General features: G+C 41.8%; 2 protein-coding genes across 2 annotated transcripts in view; one reads left to right on the plus strand and one right to left on the minus strand.

Moving 5' to 3' along the window:
- Positions 1-385: 385 nt before the first annotated feature.
- The window catches only part of LOC111152224 (PKHD1, fibrocystin/polyductin), a 459207-nt gene continuing 434952 nt past the window's right edge, over positions 386-24640 (plus strand). Inside the window, exons 1-11 of the mRNA XM_022510630.1 lie at positions 386-433; positions 1404-1538; positions 3222-3299; positions 4146-4290; positions 6656-6764; positions 11109-11166; positions 14682-14760; positions 16045-16119; positions 20210-20274; positions 20790-20829; positions 21732-21802. Coding sequence (XP_022366338.1) covers positions 1487-1538; positions 3222-3299; positions 4146-4290; positions 6656-6764; positions 11109-11166; positions 14682-14760; positions 16045-16119; positions 20210-20274; positions 20790-20829; positions 21732-21802 — 772 coding nt within the window. The 5' untranslated portion in view covers positions 386-433; positions 1404-1486. The remainder of the gene's footprint in view (positions 434-1403; positions 1539-3221; positions 3300-4145; positions 4291-6655; positions 6765-11108; positions 11167-14681; positions 14761-16044; positions 16120-20209; positions 20275-20789; positions 20830-21731; positions 21803-24640) is intronic.
- LOC111152225 (cytochrome c oxidase subunit 7C, mitochondrial) lies at positions 19402-19855 on the minus strand. Its single transcript, XM_022510631.1, has one exon. The coding sequence runs from the start codon at positions 19744-19746 to the stop codon at positions 19555-19557; it is 192 nt and encodes a 63-aa protein (XP_022366339.1). The 5' UTR covers positions 19747-19855; the 3' UTR covers positions 19402-19554.

A 24640-nucleotide genomic window follows, 5' to 3' on the forward strand; every position in this document is an offset into this window, starting at 1 on the left:
TGGAGAGCCACGGCAGGGAAAGTTGGAAAGAGAGGGGCTCAGATCCTGGCCCATGGAGTAATCAGAGATGGGGCTTTGTCCTGGAAATAGCCCCTGAAAGGAAAACTAACAGCCCCAGAGTGTCTCCTTTGTGCCAGGCCCTGTGTTAATTTCTTTGTATACATCCCCTCCGTTACTGTTGATAAAGATTCTGAGAAGTAATCTTTTTTTTTTTTAGGAAAATATTTTATTGATTTATTTTAGAGAGAAAGAGAAGCAAGTGCGAGCTGCGGGGAGAGCAGAGGGAAGAGAGAATCTCAAACGGACTCCGTCTCCAGTCTTGGGCGCAGAGCCCAACAGGGGCCTCAGTCCCACGACCCTGAGATCGTGACCTGAGCCAAAACCAGGAGTGGGTGGCTTAATGGGTGGAGCTGCCCAGGCCCCTCACTGAGAGGTATTCTTATCATTTTATGAATGATGGAGGTTTGGCATTGAATTAAAAGCACTAAGCAGAACAATAGCACAAAAAAGGCAGTATTTAGGAAAGAGAGACCTGAGGGACTGGGCCACCATTCCACGGAAAAGGGATAGAAGGCCCTGAAATCATGGCGTCCAGTTTGGAGGGTGCAGCTTTTTCTTCCTGTTTCTTTCCTTCCTTCCTCCTCTACTGTGAGGACAAGACAGTTCCCCGCCCTTGCCCCAAATTCCCATTAGTACCATTTTTTTTAACCCAGTACCGTACTTAACACTTGCTTTGTTAAACTTTTAATTTTATTTATTTATTTTTTATGTTGACTGATTTCCTGGAGGACTGAGGCTCTTCTAGAAACGAAACAAAACAAAATAACCTCCCCCACCCCCCACCCCACAACCACTATTAACTTGTATCTTAATATCTAGAATTTATTATTTTTTATTTTTTATTTTTTTTAAAGATTTTATTTATTTATTTGTCAGAAAGAGAGAGAGAGAGCGAGCGAGCACAGGCAGACAGAGTGGCAGGCAGAGGGAGAAGCAGGCTCCCCACAGAACAAGGAGCCCGATGTGAGACTCGATCCCAGGACGCTAGGATCATGACCTGAGCCGAAGGCAGCTGCTTAAACAACTGAGCCACCCAGGCGTCCCTATTATTTTTTAGATTAAACTTTTGCTCAATAATGAATTAATCAAAGAGGCTGTTCTTATTTACCCAGCTTAAACATGCATAAAATAAGTTGGTGGGAGAGTGGGGGCAGGATGGAATAGTGATGATTTTATATAAGATTCTTAGATTATCCTTTTCTCCTGAGCTTGGGAGGATGGCAGGTCCCTTAGAAGGCTCAAGAGTCATGTTGGTATCACTGCCTTAATTTCCCAAATTTTAGCACAGTCAAGTAATAATATGTGAGCAAAAAATGATGGTAATTTTTCATTTTTTTTTAAAGTGCAAAAGCTACACTGCTCCTGCAAAATTGAAAATGCTTGTAATGTCTGAGCAATTTTGAGAGGATTGATTTAAGGGGACAGGATGACTGTCTGGCTGATCTCTCTGATGGGTATGGAAATACTACTTCTGGCAGGTGAGTGGGATGTGCTCTGAAGGGATTATAGCTAGAACACAACAAGTTACCTTGAGAATTAGTTTATAGATACTTAAAATATTCTTCGGGAGGATAGTCTTGAAGCATCTGTTCTGGGTTTAAATTTTCTCTATTTAAAGATTATTTTTTCCTGTTTAGTTGTTGAAGCTATATATAAGTTATGAATATATACTTCTATTTTTTTATTTTTTTATTTATTTTTATTTTTTATTTTTTTTATACTTCTATTTTTTAATGGCCAATGGAGGTTGTTGTTATGGTCTAAAGCTTCTAATCATAATTTATAGCCTTCTTTTTATAATTCATTTTTGAGCCATATGATGTAATTCTTTTTAGATTTTATTGCTTTATCTTCCCAAAGGGAATAGCTTGTCTTGTTTTAGTGGCTAATGAGTGCTTGTATCAAACTCTTCGTTTCCCAAATCATGTCTCTAATTTTCTCTGTAATTTTGGTTGTCCTTGGCATCTTTTTATGGCATTTGTTTGGGACCTACTTTAGGTTGAAGTATCTAATCCACTTTTGACGGGTAAGCACGGGCTGCTCTGGCTGGGGCTGCCATGAGTAATTGTGTTGGTAAGAATGATTCCCCACCACCCGTGGCAATGCATCATGCCCCCTGTGTAAATGCACATGGAAGGCCTGGGGTAACCAGAGTTAGCATGGCCTTGATTATATTTTATCTTTTCTGATATCGGAAATGTAAAGTGTTCTGCAGATCACACTTTTGCTATCTATGATCTCACTGAGGAGCTGACTGATTTTTGATGGCTCCTTGAATTGGCTTTGTCTTGGCTAAGGCATGTCCAGGAGTGTCTTCAAAGGTAAGGATTTTATTATTATGCTCAGCCAGTGGTCTCAATGGGAGAAGCTAACATGTGAGAGCCTAACATGTGTTGTTTATAGTTTGTTGTTGTTGTTTTCAAGGAAATTCCAGCACGGATGCATGCTTCAGCCTCTTTCTGAGCAGGCAAGGCAAAACAATCTACAGAATTTTTTTTTGTGTGTGTGTGTGTAGAATTCTTTTTTTTTTTTTAAATATAAACATAATATATTTTTATCCCCAGGGGCAATCTACAGAATTTTGTGTCCATCTGTGGAATCATTCTGGTCACGTAGTCAAAAGGAAGAAATCAGACGATGGTACACTGAGCAGGATGATTGAGATAGGGACAGCTTCTACAAGTTTCTCCTCTTCTCTGGGAAGTGGAGTTACAAGAAATAAATGGTGGCTTTACAGCTAAAATAGGACTACCTAATTCAGGGGTGGGAAAGAGAGAACAGATCATATGTGTTTAATTAGGAACCAAATGTGTCCTGAGGCCTTTCCCAAATGACGTAGAAATGTAGGAATGTTCTGGTGAACTGTGGGTTTTTGGAGGTCCAAAATAAGTGGATTAGCCAGAACTCTCCTTAAAATGGAAGTTTGGAAGGTGTGATCCCCAGGCCCATAGCACCAGCAGCACCTGGTCAGAACTGTAAGTTCTTGGGCCTTCCCCTACACCTACTGCATCAAAAACTCCAGGGGTGGGGCCCAGGAATCCGTGCTTTGTCAAGCCCTTCTGGTGATTCGGAGGAATGCTAGTTTTTGTTTTTATAACATTAGGGAAGCAGGTGTATTGACTCTGAACTTCAAACCCACTGTTTTTCTTACTCATCGACAGTGCCTTCCTGGAGTTTCCGCATTGAACCTGAAGAAGGTAGTCTTGCAGGGGGAACGTGGATCACAGTCATTTTTGATGGTAGGTTTGGCTCTTACCAAAAGCAAGTTTCTTACTTATTGGTAGTAAGAATCCTAAATAATACATGAGGTTTTGGCTAAGGACAGGTGTAAAAGAGGGCCTGAAGGGCATTGGACCCACTCACACTGATTTCTGTGTTTCCAGACGCTTGCTTGCTGATGTCACAGAAGGAGAGCCCATCACACCATTATATGGCCATGCCTGCTTTCTTTCTTTCTTTTTTTTTTTTAAAGATTTTATTTATTTGACAGAGAGAGAGAGATCACAAGTAGGCAGAGAGGCAGGCAGAGAGAGAGAGAGAGGGAAGCAGGCTCCCCGCTGAGCAGAGAGCCCGACGCGGGGCTCGATCCCAGGACCCTGAGATCATGACCTGAGCCGAAGGCAGAGGCTTTAACTCACTGAGCCACCCAGGTACCCCCTGTGCCTGCTTTCTTATCCCAAGCTGTGGGATGGGACCCTAGGAACCCCAAGTGACACAATATGGAAGCGTGTAGCAGAGTCCTTGGCAATGTGTTCCCCAGAATCTTGCAGGTGGTTCTACATGTGGGAACTTCTAAACCACAGCTCAGCTTCCCCATCTGTACCAGGGTAGAGAGTAATTGTGATGGCTGAAAGAGTCCTGGATTTCACTGGATGGATCCAAAGAGAGAAAATTCTTCTTATAAACTCATAAATGAGACCATCCATTTACACTGGAGTCATAAATGCATTTGGAAATGAGGAGTAGTCATTTCATCCCCAGGCAAGCTCAGCATGTCACATGGCCCTGTGCGGCCATGTTTTTATATTCTCCAGTGTGGATTGCAACTCTGCTCAGCCTGAGATTCCCCTTTCCCTTGTGTTTAGGTTTGGAGTCGGAGTTCCTTTATCCTGACAATGGCGCTCAGCTGGAGATACACCTGGTGAATGTGGCTGAGCCCGCCCTGCCCAGCATCCCTTGTGATGTCTCTCCCGTCTTCTTGGATTTGCAGGTGGTCATGTGCAGGACCAGGTAACCTGTCTGGGTAGGAGAAGATCAGACAGGGCCAGTGCTTTGCCTATCACTGTAATTTAGGGTGGCACATTAGAGCAACTCCCTCTAGGACTGCAGTTATCAGCTATAGCTTTAAAAATGTTCCACATGAATACGCTTCTGCGAAGTCCCCTATCAGGGCACTAAGGCTTAAGGAAGGATGAAAAGATAGGAAAGAACTTTGAGAAATGTGAGACATTTATAAGGAGGGGTTGGATGGTGCTTCCAGCTGTGCTTTCTTGTTGTTTGCAAGGGGCTCTATCGCTATTAAGATTTCAATAAATGGTGCCATTTCCCCATCTAAAGACCTCAACTCTTGAAATAGGTATAATTCTAGTGATTGTGCCTAAACCCAAGACCAATTAGAAAGGAAATTTGCTTTAGTCCTCAGCCTATTTCCTTTTTGGTATGATTGGTACAGGATTCCAGGTCACCTACTGTCCTATTCAAGTTCTTGGTGGCTTATGAAGTTTCATACAAGTTCATTCTTTTCCTACTCATGTCTTAGAGATCCCGTGTGAAAGTGGATCATTGCTTAAGAGGACAAGAAATTATCATTTCCTTTTGTTTTCTGTTCTCCCCTTCAGGAAACCTCCCTTTCTTCCATCCCTGCCTCCTGAAATCTAACGTGCAAATGTCAGCTCTTCCCTGAACATACAACTGAGTGTAATCTTGCTCTTCTTTGAAAGGGGGGCGGATAGAGGCTGACACAGGTGATGCTTGCCACAGCTTTGAGGAAGGAGCACGTTTTGTAATTTACAAGAGGCATGGCACATGTAGCGCAGTGGCCCCGTTTTCTCAACCCTGTGTTTCTCATGACACTTAGGTTCGTTGTTCACTTGTCACTTTCATCCTAGAAGGAAGTGCTCTGAGGACAGGGGATGTGTTAATACCACCATTGTAGTCCTTATGGTACTTAGCACAACACCTTGTGAGTAGGCGTGGCTCTCTAGATGACCCTTGAACTGAACTTTCTTGCAGCCCTCCTGCTATTGGTTTTAAAACTCGGTTGTATGTCTTCCTCACATTTTATGGTGGATATGGGCATAGGGTTCCCGCAGGAACTTGCCATGAAATAGATCAAAACTCTGAAGTTTTGTATGTTCTATTTCCCTCAATGCCAACATGTTAATGATTTTGAGATGTACCATATAATCTATTTTAGAGGAAAGAAACACTGTCCTCTTACATATACTCATGGGTTGGAAGATGAAGATCGGGTTCAATTAACCCTCAAATGTGAAAAAATGTACATTTTATCATCAGCGAAATACCATCATATTCATTATCATAAAGACATATCTGCTTTCACCAGAACATGCACTGTAGCCTCCAAATCAACACTGTCTAAACCAGATACTATGTTAGCCACAAATGTAACTTAAAATTTTCTAGTAGCCACATTTGAAAAGTCAGAAGAACCAAGTGAAATTATTTTAATTATTTTTATTTAACTTAACATATCCAGAAAATTATTTCATGTGTAATCAACATATAAATTACTAACACTATACTTCGTATATTCTTTGCACACCAGGTCTTCAAAATCCATGGGGATTTTACACTTAGCATATTGTATTTGCAACTAGCCACATCTCAAGTGCTCAGTAACCACGTATGGCTAATGGTGGCACATTGGATGGTACAGATTTAAGTAATTAAACTCATGTTGAAGAGTTTGGTGAGAAAATTGTGGAGGGAAGGCACTTCTTAATTCTAGCTCCTTAGTCATCCTATTCCCTCTCTTACAAAAGTCAGCATGAATGGAGCATCAAAAAGGCAAAGAAATCATTGTGATATTTGTGAGAAGAGGAGAGGGGGTCCAGGATTCTTTTGATGGATATATGAAGTGTTTATGGGCTCTTTGAATATGATGAAGGCAAGAACTTTTTTGGCAACATATGAATGAAATCAATGTCTTTTTTTTCCGAAAGAGCCTGGGATTTAAACCCAAGTCACCCTTGACCCGTGATGTTTGCACACATAAGTTTCTTAATCTCTTTGGAACTGTCAGCATTTTTTTTTTTAATGGAAACTAGGATTAGATTATCTATCAATGTCTGTTCCAAGTCTTGAAGTCCCGTCAACCTACAATTCTGCAAGATAGATTTTTTTTTCTATATTTTAAGGGCTTTCTATAAAACACTTATAACACGTTGGCGTAGGATCCAATCTTTAAAGTTTTGTGGGTGAGTGGATCTAGATTGTAGAAAACGAAACATAGGAATCCTTGGTTAGCTCTGCTTCACAGGTGCTGGAAGAAATTTGGAGTGATCTCATGGGGCTGTTGGCTTTGGTAGTTCACAGTTTTTGGTTCACAAGGATTTCCCCTTTCTGCCCTCAGATCTCTGCTGTCTGAAGCACACGAGGGTCTGTACTACCTGGAGGTGCATTCTGGGGGACAGGTGGTGGGCAGCCCCAGTCCAGGACCACGAGACAACTGTACGTTCAAGGTGGGTTCTGAGGATGGAGGAATGTGTATTTGCCTTGTCTGAGGGTAGGCCTGTGTTATCAACCAGCAAGTTATAAGTCAGCCAGAGTCTGCTTTGTCAGGGTAAGAAGAAAGGTGGATGGTAGTTGTGAGGTGTCTGAGATGATACCAATGAAAGTTAAGTGTGGCACACTTGTCAGACTCTGTGCTTTATATGCATTAATTTGATGCTTTATGGGGTAGCTATTTATTATCCTGGTTTTACAGATGAGGGACTTGAGGCTCAGGGAGATGAAATAATGTGCCCGTCTCATCAATAATTTTACCTATGTCCTCCAGGTACTAAATGGCAGAACTACGATTTTTAAAACTTAGTTTAATTTTTAATTTTTGTATTGACTTATGATGTCCTCTTAGTTTCAGGTATATATCATAGTGATTTGATATTTTTATACATTACAAAGTGATCCCCGTGATAAGTCTAGGTGGCCATCTGTCATCATACAGAGTTATTACAATGTTATTAACTATATTCCCTCTGCTGGTGGGAATGTAAATTGGTGAAGCGCTGTGGAAAACAGTAAGGAGGTTTCTCAAAGAATTAAAAACAGAAATATGATCTTGCAACTTCACTTCAGGATATTTATGTGATGACAATGAAAACACCAATTGGAAGAGATATATGCTACCTTATGTTTATTATTTGTAATAGCTACATTATGGAAGCAGCCCAAGTGTCCATCAACAGATGAATGGATAAAGAAGATGGGGTATATATACACGATGGAAAGCTACTCAGCGATAAAAAAGAATAAATCTTGCCATGCGTAACAACATGGACGGAATGAGAGGGTGTTATGCTAAGTGAAATAATTCAGACAGAGACAGACCCATTCTGTATGATTTCACTTACATGTGGAATCCAAAAGAACTAAGATTTGAACCTGCATTGAGGATTCTATTTTTTTTTAATTTTATTTATTTATATGTCACAGAGAGAGACGGAGAGAGGGGGAGAGACAGAGAGAGCATAAGCAAGGGGAGCTGCAGAGGGAGGGGGAGAAGCAGACTCCCTGCTGAGCAAGGAGCAGATATTGGACTCGATCCCAGGACCCTCGATCCCAGGAGCTGAAGGCAAACACTTAACTGACTGAGCCTCCCAGGTGCCCCCATGCATTGGATTCTAAGTCTTCATCTAACTGAAGCCCATGAGGAGCCACAAAGATTATCATTGGCCAATGTTTTATGTCAGACCTGCAGTTCTCCTACATCTCAGTAGGGGGAAGGGACTCAGAGACTCAAGTTCTACCTTGCCCTCTGCTTCATGGTTGATTGCTGCTCCTCTTTCCAATCCTAGACTGAAAGGGCATTTGCTAGTGGTATTCTCCTTCAAGCGCAGATCTAAAGGGAAGCAGAGAGAGGGGAAGCTTTTGAGTTAATGGAGAAGCAATATGCATACTTGGTCTTAATTCTGTGTTTGGTTCAGCCTATTGTCCATTTCAGGTTAGTTTTCCACTAACCTCTGAAAGGATAGGCCCTAGATGTTTCATAAAAGGCTTGAGGTTTGACCGAGCTCATTGTTATGGTTGTCCTTCCCACAGGGTGACCCTGCTAAAGGGCTGTTCATGAAAGTCTCGGTCATTAATTAGTGCTTCTTTAGAACAAGACTTCATTCCCTAAATTCATCCCTGTTACACTCTACATTTTAAACAGGCAATTCATTGACAAATTTGGAATTTGCTGTCAGTTCACATTTAACAACTTGCTTCTCCCTCCCAGAGAGTCTTGTAATTGTGCTTCTGTACATATGCAGCAGAAAGGAAAAAAAGATCATTCTTTCTTATTAAGCCCCACATGCCCACCTCTCCCCTGTCTCCGTGAATGTAGCAGAAGAGGGATGGCCGGGCACCCTCCCTGGTCACCATGCTGTTTTTGGTTTTGATGTTCCTTTCACCCCAGATAGTAGTGTTCCTACTTATTAAAGATTGGAGAGGAGAGCAAGGGGAGAGAGGAGAAGCACTTCCTAAAATTGCACATTAAAGGAAACAAGTCCTTGAGTGCTTCGCCTAGCTTGGTGAGTTGATGGAAAATCACCAGGGGACGCAGTTAATGAGAGGCATTCCAAGCTAAATAAAACACGGTGTGTCTCTTTGTTTTGGGACTGGGACTGGGGGGAACTGTGAGTATTAAAAATTAATTCCATCTCGCCAGTCCACTTCAAAGAGCCTGCTGCGGGCGCTGACAAGTTTGAACAACTCACAGAAGGTTTATCAAGCAGCTGGTGGCTGTGGCTTCACTCTCCTAATCTGATGCTTTTCCTCTCCCCTGTCTTGCTGTCACTGACCTAGCCAGGGCTCAGGGATCAGCATGAGGGAAGCTTGATTTGGAAGCTCATTAATTTTTCACATTGTCATGTCTCTAACTTGCTGGGTGAGCGGGGCCTGTTCTCCTTAGAAATGTACTATTTTTCTGTCGTGTCAGCTCAGGGGGAATCACAAGGGAGAATCTTTCTGAGGTTTAACTCTGAGCACCCCAGCACGACGAGGAACAGCAGGAGTGATCGAGGAGTCACTCTCTTGCCCCCTCGTTTCTGGTGGAAGGCTCACAGGCTGAATGAGTGGTAGGTCTTACATTGCAAGCTGGAAATCCGGAGGCATGTCTCTGGATTACAATACCATACAAACCATGTATTTGGTTTGGACTCGATTGTTCTTTTGCCTCAGTTTCTAACATCTGTGAGAAGGACTGGTAACCCCTGCTCTTCCTCATGAAGCTCCTAGGGTATACTTCCAATGGAAATGACAATGGTATGGAGGGCGCCCCAGTGAGAGGTGAAGGCCCGGGTACAGGAAGAAGCTGGGAGGCCAGGGTCGGAAGTGCAATTTGGCAGGTGTATGTGTGGCATTATTAATCCTTATCTTTTGGTGAGATCAGAACCAGCTCCCAAATGGTGAGGTCACTACATTCTTACCTTGACCTTCTGACTGTACATATTTTCTGCGACCTATTCTCTAACCCTCTCTTTTACAAAGGAGGAAACTAGCCATGATGGCAGGCTGTTCAGCCATGTGGATCGATGCCTAAAACCCATGCTTGCCAAGCCACTGTCAGCTTTGTTGAGATGTCTTTGGCTCTCCCCTCTGCTTAGGGCTGTCGATGAACAATGGAGTTATTCTTTGGTGATATTCTCCCTGGGAAGATGGACTTCTGGCTGGAAGCAGACCAAGCAAAACGATCTGCTGTCATTGGATTTGCAAGTGGGAAGCAGTGTAGTTTATAGGGACTGAAAGCAGTCTAAGCGTCTAGAGGAGGTTGGGAGGGAGGGTGTCAGAAGGGGGAGACCAGGTCTCTTCCTGAGTGTTATCAGCTCATGGGTCAAACCTTGGCCTGGTCAGTCCATTCTCTGCTTCTCTCTTCACACTGGCCCTGACCATGAAATGCACCAATCTTGGGCTAACCCAGATGCCTATAGGTGAGATGGGACTCCCAGAGTTGTCTTTTTCTCTCCTGCACTTCAAGATACCATATCAATCATCTCAAAGGGGGCCACTCTATCTTTTCACAGAGATTTGAATGTCTTCTTTATCCCAGGCTGTGCACAAGGATATGACCATGACTGAGTCTGGCATCGTCCCTCCCTTTCTGGAGCTTATAATTAACAGAGAATGTGCTTTGGGGGAGGGGCATAGAAAGATGTTTTGGTGTGCCATGACCAGGCTTTCACCTCTCCCATCAGTGCTGTTTCCTCCTTCTCAAAGAGTAAGGTTGCTTCCCATTCCTTGAATAATTTGAATCATTTTTCTCTCAGTAGGCACTGTCCATTTTCCCAACAAATACCTCATTTGTGTGCCTACCCAACTTCCAATTTTTTTTTGTAGCTCACTGATTCCTGCCTAGCTGTTGGCTGATAATAATTTAAGTTGCAATCCTTTCAATTTAAGTAAGCAAATTCTTGTCTAGGTAAATTAAAAAATCCTTCAAGATTCCAAGATACCAAGTTACAATAATGGAATTCTTAAGCCTGGCCTACCTACTTTCTTTCTGGTAAAATGTGTTCCTGGGTATGGCAGGTGGGCAGGGAGAAAGAGATTTGCCAAAGTTTGGACAATACAGTGCAGGGCAGAGAGAGCTATGTGACCTTGATAAAATTCCCTTTACCTTCTCTATGGAAAAACGATAATAATATCTGTCACCTTTGCCTCACAGATAGACTATGTGGATAAAAAGAAATAGATGAAAGTTGATTTGAGGAAATGTAACCATTTGCCACCTTAGACTAATATTTGATGGGGAATGACTTTTGCTTCTTGTTTGTGGTTGTGATACACTAATGAAACGCTTCCTTGTGATGACCTTTCCTGAACAGTTTTCCAGGGCACAGACACCCATTGTTTACCAAGTGACACCACCAAGTGGAGCTCCAGGTAAGAAATCCCCTATTAAAATAGGAGTGATTATGGATCCCTTTGCCAGAGCTATTGCAAACTCTTCTAACCAGATGGGTGCTCTCTACAAATGGGATCATTGAGCTTCTTCTCTGATGCTGTTTTAAAAATAAGTGTCAAGCTCTGGTTTAATTTTAACTGGGTTTGGTTTCACCTCTGGGCACTTTTGCTCTGTTACTTCGCTGAAAACAATAGAATCCAAGCAGAAAAAGAAAAAGAGACTAGCAAAATCAGACCAGGTCCTGCTGGAGAATGGAGGAAATATAAATCATCATTGCTTTTAACGTGCTAATCATCCACTTTGTAGCAAACCTTTATTGAACGTTACTGTGAGCCACGCTCTGTTCTAAGCTTTTGGCGTGTATTGTCTTATTAGATCCTCACAAGAACTTGAGGACATAGGGACTATTATTATTCTCATTGGCAGACGAGAAAATGAGATGCTAAAAGGTTACGTAGCTTGCTTAAAGTCAGCTACGGAGGGTAGAGCTGGGATCTGAACCCAGACAAGCAGAATCCAGAGTGGGTAGGTATAGCAAACATTTTGTTCTGTTTTGAGGGGTGGTGTCCTGTACTACACAGAAGGCCAGCAACTCTGATACTTACTCTGGGTTTTTTTTTTTTTTTTTTTAAATTAGAGGGCACACACACATGCGAGAGCCAGAGGCTAGAAGAGGAGAAGAGAGAGAAAGCTGAGATTTTCATAAAAGAAGGGATTGCAGCTAAGAATTAGATTCAAGAATGGCTAAGCCTGTCTTACAACTAAGTAGTAAGCCCAGCGAGGATTATATATAATTCACTGTCTGATTCTTGGCAAATTCCTATGTCTATTTCAAATTGTTCCTTTGTTCAGGCTTTCCAGATGGTGTAATTACGGGAATACAAGTTGCTAACTGTTTATATGTAGATATCTAAATGCATAAACTGATCTCGTTTTGAATGGCTTGACTGCTCAAGAATGTCAAAGTGGGTATCCGAGTTGCTGGAAAGTGTTTGCACTTCTGTGTATGTGTATAGACTCAGATTACATTGTGTGTATTTAAATGATATCCCGAAGACTATGAATCTGGCCTGATTTTATTAATGCAGGTTATTCAGAGATCTTCTCCTTTCCATGTGTCTGATTAATCAAGGCATGATCACGTTTTATTAAAAAGAGATGTGGTCTGAAAATCACAGGCCGACGTTTGGGTCCCTGCTGTTGGGGTGTTAGAGAGCTCTTGTTTCGATGGCAGAAGTCCATAGGGCGAGGGCTGAGGAGGGAGCCTGCCATCAGAGGTGTGAAATGGGATGTTGGCTCACCCAGATCTGTCAGGCCCATTTCTCTCACCGAGTATGAGTGCAGCACCCTGTCTTCTCCACCTTCTGGGGGAATGATCGCTGGCTGGCCTGGTTGGAGTGGAGGGGTCCCTCCAGGCAGGATCCATGCAGCGGCATCTTTGAAGTCACTTTCCAGACAATTACTCTCATTAGGTTTGGGAAGCCTGCCTGGAGTGGCAGCCCCGGAGATGAGGGAGGTGGTGGGGACAGGAGAGATGACATTCCATTAGCAGTTGACTTTCTACCTGTGATGAACTGTCCTCCACTGTGACGTGGAATTGTCCAGCACCATGGACAGGCTTAGCCATTTCTTAGCCTCTGTTGGGCTGCTTTGTTGAGGAACAAGTCAGAAAGTCACAGAATTCCCAATTTCTATAACTTGTTACCAGTTTTTAAAATTGTGCCCATCAGAGCTAGGGATCAATAATTTAGCTCTATTGTAACAGAGGGAAATTATTTTGCCAGTTGTTAATAGGAGCAGAGAACTGCAGACTCTAGGCTTTCTTCATGTCTGTGACCTTTGTCTAAGGCATTAGGTTCCCTCCCTTTCTACCCACTCACTGTACAGTGGCTCTCATACTTCCTGGAAGGGTCCCATGGTTTCACTGCCAGTCATCCAATGACCACATCTGAAAGCATCTCATGCAACTACTACACAGGCACAGTGTGAAGGGAATACCTTCTAGGTCATGTTCTTTTGGGACTTTGAATGTGGCCATGAAAAGATTCTAAGTCCTCTGCATTCAGTGGCCTCATGAGCCCCATGGGTGCTCTTTTCTTTTCCATCTTTGTGGTTTTAGTTATTTCTTTTTTTTTTTTTTAAGATTTTATTTATTTAACAGACAGAGATCACAGGTAGGCAGAGAGGCAGGCAGAGAGAGGAAGGGAAGCAGGCTCCCTGCTGAGCAGAGAGCCTGATGTGGGACTCGATCCCAGGACCCTGGATCATGACCTGAGCTGAAGGCAGAGGCTTTAACCAACTGAGCCACCCAGGCACCCTGAGGTTTTATTTACTAACCAAAACCTCACTCATCTCTTCACATCATTTGTGAGACTACAGCACAGATGGGTAAATTCTCTAATTATTTGGAAGGCATGCATTTCCAGGTCATGGGGTTATCTGGTGAGCTTGAACCACATCACATTGCTGTGGTGTGTTTGCTTAAAACTTTGCCTTATGTAGTTGCACAGAGCTGAGTTTAGGTGTTTTCAACTATAGAAGAAATCAGCTCATGTAACATCTGGGAGGGGCCCCCAAACTCTTTTTGAGAAAGAGTTACATCAGATTCCTTTCTCACCTCTGGTGAGCAGAGCAGGTAGGGGCAGTACCAAGAGTGCACCTTGCTGAGAGGGGATTGCTGATGCCTGCACTTCCTCTTGAACTCAAAAGAGGGGAATATTAAGGAAACGTTTGCTACCCAGTGGAAATCCCTGTGAGTCACATAGAGGAGTGCAGCAGTAGAAGTCATCCATTCGTCAGTGGACTAGGCGGACACGAACTGCTTGCAGATCCCCAATTTGCCCTATCTTTGAACACTAGCATATTGGTTGAATGAGCGAGATATGTCTTTGCCCATCCTTTAAGCCATGACACTGTTCTATTTCATCTTATCCCCTCCTTTCTTAGTTTCCATCCATTTGGGTCATCCTTGACACTTAATCTTTTGTACTCTGAGATATGGAAAAAAGTTTAACATCCGGAATACCCGGTACCTCCTGGGTGGTTCGTATTAGCAAGTGTCCGGAGGAAAGTCTTGTGAAATGTGGAGCATCCCAAGGCACATTGTTCTTAAATCCCATGTTGGGTGGATGGTCTACACACAGCAAGAGGGTATAGAACAAGGCAGCATGTGGAAACCAGCCGCTTGCTCCTGAAAGCCTCATACTTCATGGGACTGTGAGGAAGACCCGTTACTGCTTCTGTGCCTCATATATAGATGATTAAGCCTGTGATTACAATAATCGGTTATTTTAGACTTTCCAACATGTAGTATTGATCACAAGATCATATTTGGGGCTCCTTTCTTGTATGGTTTGTAAAAAGGCATTAGTATTCTGACTCATGACCAGTTTGGCCATATTAAATAGATGTAACCAAAAAGAAATAGTCTGTGTTGTAATTTACAGTTGGAGCTAAGTCTGTTAAATTTTTTAAAAAAATCTTCTTAAAACAGGAAAACTAATACACGTGTATGGATGGATTATCACTGGAAGATCAGAAACCTTTGATTTTGAAGCTGAGTACATTGAGAGGTAAGACTATGTTCATCTGGGTGTTCAACTAGTTACAAATATGCTGGATTGCTTCCTGAGCCCAGCTTCCCCAATAGCAATAAATTGTGAGCAGTTGGCACGGAACTGCTGTTTTCCTCTTTGTAGTTTATGGTCCCTGGTGAGCTGGGCTTCAGCAAACTTTGTTAGTGTAATTGCAACTGGTCGATTAAGTTGGTCCATTTATATACTGACAACTAGTCACTCTGGGCTCAGCGTGAATCGCGCTGTAATTGCATCCGTGGGTTTTCTTTTTCGATTCTCACCCTTCTCCCCCTTGTTTCTGAGGTTGAAATAAATTTTTTATAAAATGACGCGTCAACCCAGAAGACCATTATAACTTCCCTGTTTGGTTGGTATGCATTTGTGCATTTAGAAATTCCGTTAGTGTGATGGGAGGAAGGGAGAAGGCACTGAGAGCTGTTGAGTTTTACTGTTTGCTGGGAATGATTGGGATTGCCAACATGACTTTCTTCACTAGAGGCTCATGAAATAGAAGGTGTTACTATTAAATCAGGTGTGCCAGGGAAAGAGGAGGACCAGAGGGAAAGTGTTGAAGTTGTAGTCTGTGGCAGAAGCTCTAAGCCACTGATTATGCAACATCTGAAGTAGTTAGAGCAAGGACTGATGAGGTAGAAGGAACCTAGTCTTACTGTAGCTGAACAGATTCTGTATATTGGGTCTAATTTTCCTTGTACTCCTCAAGAGGATGGCAGTATCTTCCTCTGTTCTGTTCCCTCTCTGTGATTCTGCCCTACTTGAAGAGGACACGATCTGGCTACACACAGGATCTACATTTCTGGCATTAATTCATGGTCAACTTGTTTTGAAAGGAAATCACTCTTTCTGTGGAGACTGGAAGCCCCAAGGTCATCCTTAATAATATGCCACATTCACTGCTTGGTCCCATGTCAGCCTGGGTCTGGGATACAGCATTTGAAAGGGGAAACAAAGGCGTGAACGCCACAGTGGCTCGGGGTAGACCCGATAGAGCCAATGTGGACATGATGAAGATTTGGGAGAAAAAGGGAAATCCTCCTTCTGCCGTGTGAAAATGCAGACCATGAAACAGTGCTGTGCGCTCCTACCTGTAGGCTGAGAATTGATTCAACATCTCTTCAGGGGACAGGCTTGGGCCACGTGCAGAATTCCTCATAAATCCAGAGGAGAATGCTCAGAACAATGTTTCCTGTGAATTTTGCCAGAAATGTTTACTGGGACCCTAACGCTATTGTCTCATGTCTTTTCCCCCCATTTTTTATCCAGTCCATTGATCTTGGAAGCTCAAGGAGACAAATGGGTCACAGCCTGCTCTCTTATAAACAGGCAGACAGGAAGCCGGTGAGTGTCTTTCCTGCCTACATACATGCTTTTAGTTTCTTCCATGTGGGTTTCTCTCTCTCTCTCTCTCTCTCTCTCTCACTCACACACACACACACACATACACACATCTATTTTTTAATATAGATCACCCATAACTGCTGACTGCCTTATTTTTAAACTTACTGGAAAATACATGGTAATTGATTCAAAATGCAAATTGAAGTGGATTCTGAAACCAATCTTGAAAAAAAAAATAGCTAATACTAAGTGTTCATTCTAGGCCAGGCCCTGTCTAACACTTTGACATTTATGTTACCTAATATCCTTGTGAAGACATATGGGTATTAGTCCTGCTTTATGGCTAAGGAAACTGAGGCACAGAGGGGTCCAGTAACTTGCTTAAGGCCCTGCAAAGAGAAAGTGGCAGAGATGGAATGAGTACCTGGGCTGACTAGCTAGCCTCCAAGTTCATGCTCTTAACCACTCTGCTGTACTGACCAGCCAAAGGAATAAAAAAACAACTAAAATTTGTCTATGTATTACAGTGAATTTTTAAAAAGAGTGTCTACATGCTTACAATTTAGCTAACCAAATTTTGCTGGATTTCACTTCACTCAGGATTGAGTAAATTTAACCATCTCTTGAGGCCATCACAAAAATTATACTCTATTGCTTAGTTTTTTAGGACTGACATTTTATAGGGCCAAACTCTATAATGTATCTCTTCCTGTTGTCTTCAATTTGCTTGCTCAGGATCCTTCTTTTTTGGGTTGACAGTTTTTCCCCCAAAATCTTTACTTAAATTCTAATTAGTTAACATAGAGTGTAACACTGGTTTTGGGAGGAGAATTTCATGATTCATCACTTACATATGATACCAGTTGTGCTCAATAAAGTGCCCTTCTTAACCCATCACCCATGTAGCCCATCCTCCACTCACCTCCCCTCCAGCAACCCTCAGTTTGTTGTGTAGTTAAGAGTGTCTTATGGCGGGCGCCTGGGTGGCTCAGTGGGTTAAGCCGCTGCCTTCGGCTCAGGTCATGATCTCAGGGTCCTGGGATCGAGTCCCGCATCGGGCTCTCTGCTCAGCAGGGAGCCTGCTTCCCTTCCTCTCTCTCTGCCTGCCTCTCTGCCTACTTGTGATCTCTGTCTGTCAAATAAATAAATAAAATCTTTAAAAAAAAAAAAAAAGAGTCTCTTATGGCTTGCTTCCTTCTTTTTTTGCCCTTCCACTATGTTCATTTGTTTTGTTTCTTAAATTCTACATATGAATGAGATCATATGGTATTCATCTTTGCCTGGCAGACTTATTTCACTTAGCATAGTATCCTCTAGTTCCATCCACATTGTTGCAAATGGCAAGATTTCCTTATTTTTTATGGCTGAATAATATTCCATTGTAGATACATTCCCTATCTTCTTTATCCATTCATCCATCAATGGACATTTGGGCTCTTTCCACAGTTGGAAATTTCCATAGTTGGCTATTTTTTTTTTAAGATTTTATTTATTTATGACAGAGAAAGACACAGTGATAGCAGGAACACAAGCAGGCGGGAGTGGGAGAGGGAGAAGCAGACTTCCCACTGATCAGGGAGCTTGATGCGGGACTCAATCCCAATACCTTGGGATCATGCCCTGAGCCAAAGGCAGATACCCAACAACTAAGCCACCCAGGCACCCCCATAGTTGGCTATTGTTGATATTGTTGTTATAAACACTGGGCTCTCTGTGTTCCTTTGAATCGGTGTTTTTGTATCCTTTGGATAAATACCTGCTAGGGCAATTATTGGGTCATAGGGTAGCTCCATTTTTAACTTTGAGGAACCTCCATACTGTTTTCCAGAGTGGCTGCACCAGCTTGCATTCCCACCAACAGTATAAGAGGGTTCCCCTTTTTCTGCTTCCTCACCATCTGTTGTTTCCTGTATTATTAATTTTAGCCATTCTGACAGGTGTGGGGTGGTATCTCATTGTGGTTTTGATTTATATTTCCCTGATGAAATGTGATGTTGAACATCTTTTCATGTGTCCGTTGGCCATCTGGATGTCTTTGGAAAAATGTCTATTCGTGTCTTCTGCCCATTTCTTAACTGGTTTTTTTGTTTGTTTGTTTGTTTGTTTGTTTTTTTTTTGTTTATTTTTTTGAGTGTTGAGTTTGACAAGTGCTTTATAGATTTTTGGTTATTAACCCTTGATCAAATATGTCATTTGTAAATATCTTCTCTCATTCTGTAGGGGGTTCACACTTAAAATAGATTTTTTTTTTTTTTTTGCGCAGTCATAAAGATTTAATTATATATCCATACTTAAGCAGCTATTGCATGGTTATTAAAGAGTGTCAAGATAGGCCCCATCACATAAACTTAGAGGAAAAAAGTTCTTTAAGGTTCCAGCAAATCAACAGTTTAACATTAGGGATATACAGGACATCTAATGTTATGGTGAGGACTAATTTAGGCAGTAGCTTTGTTCTATGAAAGGATATAGAACACCCACAGCAATTTTTCAAGAATCCATAGACTTTCTTGTTACTATTCTAGTTTTTAAATATTGGTTTAAAAACTACAGTACACCTAATCACAAAAAGTCTAGCACTCAAATGGACCACCAGTTTACAACCTCTACTTTACAGCATTCTTCTAATACCAGAGTGGTATTCCAAAAATGACCAAACTAGGACTAAAACATTCAGCCACTATCTTTTCTCTGCCCCAATTCAAAGCCCTAGGAACGAAGTCATTACATTTTATGTGGCTAACAGCATTTCACTATTCATAATATAAATTTGATTCACTGATTCAACTACAAATCAGAGCCATCTTTTAGTCCATTCCTACTAAAATTCCAGAATTAAGGAATATTTCCATATTCCATCTTAGAAGCTATTACATTTCATTTCATATATTCTACTTTTATTTTAGTCTAAACAAAACTAGTACTGGTCAAGAGCAAACTTATCAAGGCCAAATTTTAGTTTTAGATCATAGTTCTGAAGGACAAAAATAACCTCTTGGACTTCACTGTGTACACACTACTGGTTTTCCTCATGATTAATTATCACTCATGAAGAAAACCAATTTTACTGCTTTAAAGTAAGGAAAACTAAAAGTGCACTTCTTCCTTTTTTAATTAAAAAAAAAATTACCAACAAGGTCCAGACCTAGTAATCAAAAATTAAATAAACCCTTAAAATCTAAAAACAAGAAAGAGGCTAAATCACACACATATTTTGATGAAACAAACTAATCCTGGACTATTTCTCAAATAAAAAAGTAAGCACAATTATTATATTCCATGTTTCAGAGACAAGGCATTAAGGATTCATGCCATAAGTTTATTTACAAACATATTGAGTATGTTGAATTCAAGAGTTTGATCTGTTTTTCAAAGAGACTGCACCTCTTAAAATGTTCCTTTCCACATCTGTTTGATGGATCAAGTAAAACATCCTTACTTCTTAAGCAGTTGATGTCTTACTATAAAAAAAGGTGCAGCAAATCCAGATCCAAAGTACAAAGTCATCATAACTAGTAATCGCCACTTGTTTTCCACTGAAAATGGCAAATTCTTTCCTGGGCCCTCCTCATAGTGGCTCCTACGGACCACAGAGGTTGTGAACCTCCGGATGCTCTGTCCCAACATACCGCCGTTGGAGGTTCTGCGAAAAGCGCAGAGCCCTAAGACGGTACAAACGGCAGCACCATGAAGCCCTCCTCTTTTCACGACCTTGTTCCTCGGCGCGTAGGAGCCGAAAGGGTAAAATAGATTTTTTTAGTAAGAGTTTTGGTGTCCTTGTTGTAAAGGTTTTGGAAAGAATGGAAAGGTCTGAAGAGAGGTTAGGAATGAGTGAAATTTTGTCTCTTACACCATGTGTTTAACTGATAGCAGATGTATTGATGAGAACTCTAGTTAGTACTATTCTACATATTTTCTCCAATGAGTTCATTATGCCTTCTGTATCTGCCATTTTTACTGACTAGCTGGCATTTTATTTTATTTTATTTTATTTTATTTTATTTTATTTTATTTTCCTGGCTAAAGAGTCAGAACTACTGAACTGAGTTGTCTGGTAATTCTCACCACTGGTTTTTGGTTCTTTCTCTAGCTATCCTCTTCAGGAAGACCATGGTCTTGGGACTCTGCAGTGCCGTGTAGAAGGCAACTACATCGGTCTGTCCAAGAAGTAACATAAGTTGAAAGTCTTATGTGTTTCTTTTTCTGTATCAGAAAAATACTAGTTCAAGGATTGCTTCTCACAAGGATGATTATAGTCACTACCAGCTGTTGAGAACTGCTTAAAAATCTATATGAAAGGGCTTAAATAGAAATTAATTTAATCGTCACAGTGAATGGATTGGTGAGGCTGGTGGAATTATTTTCACTTTAGAGGGGAGAAAATTGCAGCTAGTGACCAGGGCGGCTGGTTATGGATTTACCATGTTTAGTGTGACTTTAAGCCCGGACTCTGAGCTGCTATGTGCTACCACATCTATCCTTTTATTGTTGGAAGTCAACAGTGATTGTGCTGAGTCTCAGAGGTGTTTATTTTGGGCACTGTTAAAGAAATTACAGGTCTGGGTGGTAACTTGGTGATTATCTGGAGTCCTTGGGTTTATGGTAGCAAGGACCTGGTCCCTGTGACACAGACAGACTCCTGTGTTAATGTCTGTTTCTTTTCGTTACAGGCTCCCAGAATGTTAGTTTCTCAGTATTTAACAAAGGAAAGTAAGTAACTGGAAGCAAGCAAATTTATCATCACCTTATATTATTGATCTCTTTCTGGTCTTGCTTATTTTTTTGGAACCTTTTATAGTGGAAAATTCTAAACATACAGGAATAAAATAGCATTAATGAAACCCTGTGTACCTACCTGATTTCTTTGACTTAGGTGAATATAATTGTGTCTTACACACTCATCTTGAGGTAATGTAAATGTTTCAATGTGATGATGGCACAAAATGGTGGGAATTAGATCTTTAGTAATCTCATAAATTTAAAACAGGACATTGTTCCATGAAATGCACTGTACCATTCTAAGAAATGCCTTCCTCAAGATGGAAAGGGTCCAGATTTCATAGAGTTTTGGAGAGGAGATTATGATTTGGAATGGTTTCTGTATGCCTTAACTAATGTTCTGACACCATATAACTTGTCAAGGGTTTTCCTGAAAAGCATACTCTCTAGCCGACATTCATCCCATTGTGGTGATAGCGGCATATCACCTACAGCTCCAAGTCCCAAGAATGGAGGTTCTCTCCTTCTTTCTCTCAAATTTAGGAAGGAATAACACTAGGATCTATAGGATATCTACTATAGGCTATCTCCTTACCAGGCCCTTTCACATTCATCTTTCCCTAACATTTGTGATGCTCTGTGAAGTAGGTATTATTGGGACTCCCTGGAAGTAGGTATTATTATCAAAAACTTTCAAAATCACAAAACACAGGTTGCCCCATGGGTATCGTTCTTTACTCGTCAAAGGGAGCTGGTATCCAGACTATTCAAAAGATCAGGGGAAGCTGGTCCTCGATCTTTGTTGTAGGCAGCTAATTTAAGAAATGCAATCTCAAATGCTTTTTTTTTTTTTTTTTTTTTTCCCCATCTAAAGCAAACCTTTGTCTTGGCAGGTCCATAGTACATAAGAATGCATGGATGATCAGTGCTAAACTGGAACTTTTCCTGTACCAGACACACTCAGGTACTCATGCCTTTCTCCCTGAACTCCTCACCCCTTCCCTCACACCTTACTCAATGTTGGATTCTTCTTCTCTTTCTCCTGGTGCCATTTCTCTAAAACCAGGAGCACCTGAAGCTGTCTCCCCACCCCCCCATAATGATGGCTGACTTAGGTTTCGGGTGAGAAGAAATTGCTTGTGTGCATGCTATATTAAAAGAGGCTCGATCATAGACTTCTATACAGAGTTTGTGGATATAAAATGAATGAAAGAAAGGAAGTCATCCTTGTTCTATGTTCTGAGAAATAACAGAAAAGCAGTGGCCCACAAAAGTACAAAAGTGTATCTTTCCGGTTACTTTAACGCCCCCTCTGAACATTCACCCAACAATTTATGACTTGCTAATATTGATGTTCAACGATGGAGTGGCTCTCTGAAGGGTAAACTTCTATGCTGAAAAATGAATGCTGAAAATTGGAAACTTGGATGAAACTGTGAACCCAATTTGGCAGTAGGAAGTTCACCACTGAAGAAGAGCGCTTAGGTTTGAGTCTTGACAATGATCATAAAACCACCGTAGATGTGACTGTGAGGGAGGAACCCATTCCAGGGACAGCAGGATTGACCTTTGCCAAAAGTGCAAGAAATATCGTAGGTCGTGGGGCAAATGTCATTCACTCTCTAGAGTGAGTCTAATTGTGTAAAAAGCTGAATTTTGACCCTTGCCTTTATTTTCTTTACACAGTGTAACTAGTCTCTTTGGGAGTCAGTTGGAAGAAACCTCCGAGGGGATGGTGGTAGTGAGGGCCGAGGGAAGCGGGGCTGGAGCTTGCTGAGTGTTTTACATGTGAGCTCAATGTTTATTTAATTCAGATGAAGACACAGACCCAGAAAGGCAAAGAAACCAAAGTTCCTAGTGCTAGAAAATGCAGATCCAATTCAAAATCTTACGCACAAAAGTAATAAACAATGGGAAGTACACTCTCCTGGCCACCTGACCACAAGCTTTGTTGACCAACGCTCTTGAACCCTGAACCACACAGGCTGGCGGGTATCTCCAATCACATAGCTATTTCATATTTCTGGCACCAATGTCTTCTTGGGATGAGGACTCTCAGGCCAGACTTGCTCAGAGCAGAGGAGGCGACGGGAGAAGGGATGTGGACAATGACATTTTGTAGACAATGACAGAGAGTTCCCAGCAGAGCTCCCTGAGGGCAGCATTCAGTGATTTGTTGAGTTTGATTAAGTCATTTAGCCTTTCTGAGGTGTAATTAAATACCTATAAACTGGACAAAATGGTGTCTGTCCTAACTCTAAAAACTGTCAAAAAAGGAGATGAGGAGGAATCTGGTGATTCACCTACAGTTTTCCTCCCATCTCTAGTCTCTAATCCATTCAGTTACCAGTTTCTGTTGGTTTTACCTACCATTGGTTTCGTGGTACAGTTTTAGATTACTTACTGCAATTAGGCCTCCCATTGATTTCTTAAAGATGATGTGTCTACTCTATCTCTACCATCACTGCCTCGATTCAGAACCCCATCATCTCTTGCCCGGCCTGCCACAATGACCCCCAGGGGCCCCTATCTGCCATCTGTCCTCTGCTGGTCCATGCTCAACATCGCCACCACCATGCCCTACACCAAACACACACGTGATGCCTCTCTTCTTCTGGCTGCCTTCTACAGGAGATGGTACAGGTCCCAGACTCTGGTCTTCTCCTCATCAGCTTCTCCTGCTCTGTTGTTCCCTCTTACATTCCAGCAACACTGAAATGGACTTGAAACGCAACTTCTCTCCACACTCAGCCTATCACTTGCTTTATTTTTTATTTTTTAAAAGATATTTTTCTTATTTATTTATTAAGGAGAGAGCATGAGAGGAGAGAGGTCAGTGGGAAAAGCAGACTCCACGCCACACAGGGAGCTCGATGTGGGATTCAATCCGGTGATTCCGGGATCATGACCTGAGCTGAAGGCAGTCACCTAACCAACTGAGCCACTCAGGCGCCCTATCACTTGTTTTATTTAAACACCCTTTCCCTTCTCTCTCTCCTTCACTTGGCCAGTTCTAACTCATGCTTTAAGATTCAGCTCCAGAGTCATTTCTAGAAATTTCTTTGTAGTCCACCAGACCCTCACTCCTAAACCTCCCCTGTGTACTTTCATGTATTCTTTTTAATTTCACTAGCCCAGGATGTCACAATTATACTGTTTCATGGGCAGGAGCGTTATGTAAGAAATGCCCTGATAAACTCCACAACCACTCATGATTAGCTTCTTTGTATCTTCAGTTTACTGGAGAATACAACTCGTCTTCCCCTGGAGGGAATGGAACTTAGAATGGTCAAAATTGGATCATAGAGAAGAAAGGACCAGAAAATCTTACATTCTGGGGACTATGAGGCATCTGACAGTGGGGTTTTGAAGCAGTCAGGAGGCAGCACAGAAGGATTGAGGGGGTGAGTGCACACCGGGAGAGGAGCATGCAGGATGGGGAGGAGGACAAGTCTCCTGAAGATGGTAGTGGGATTCATTCTTTTGCTTAGTGCAAACTGCAGACTCATATGGGTGAACAGGGCCTTGCTTGGTGCATCCGAAGTTGATTCCTCTATAACATATGACATTATGTTATACGTAATATGTTACATATTCTGTAACATACATATACGTTGTACATTACATGTTCTGTGACTTGTACATTGAGTACTTGAGGTCTGGTGACAGACTTCCTAAGAAAGCATCATGGTATGTAGGGATTTCTGCTGATAGCATGAGTGACTTTCAAATATTGATCCTATATGTATTATACATACTGCTATAGATGAGTCCTTATATGCGTTTTGAATGACTATTACCA

Source organism: Enhydra lutris, unplaced genomic scaffold, assembly GCF_002288905.1.
Source record: "Enhydra lutris kenyoni isolate GAN:26980312 unplaced genomic scaffold, ASM228890v2 scaffoldscaffold28, whole genome shotgun sequence".
Lineage (NCBI taxonomy): Eukaryota > Metazoa > Chordata > Mammalia > Carnivora > Mustelidae > Enhydra > Enhydra lutris.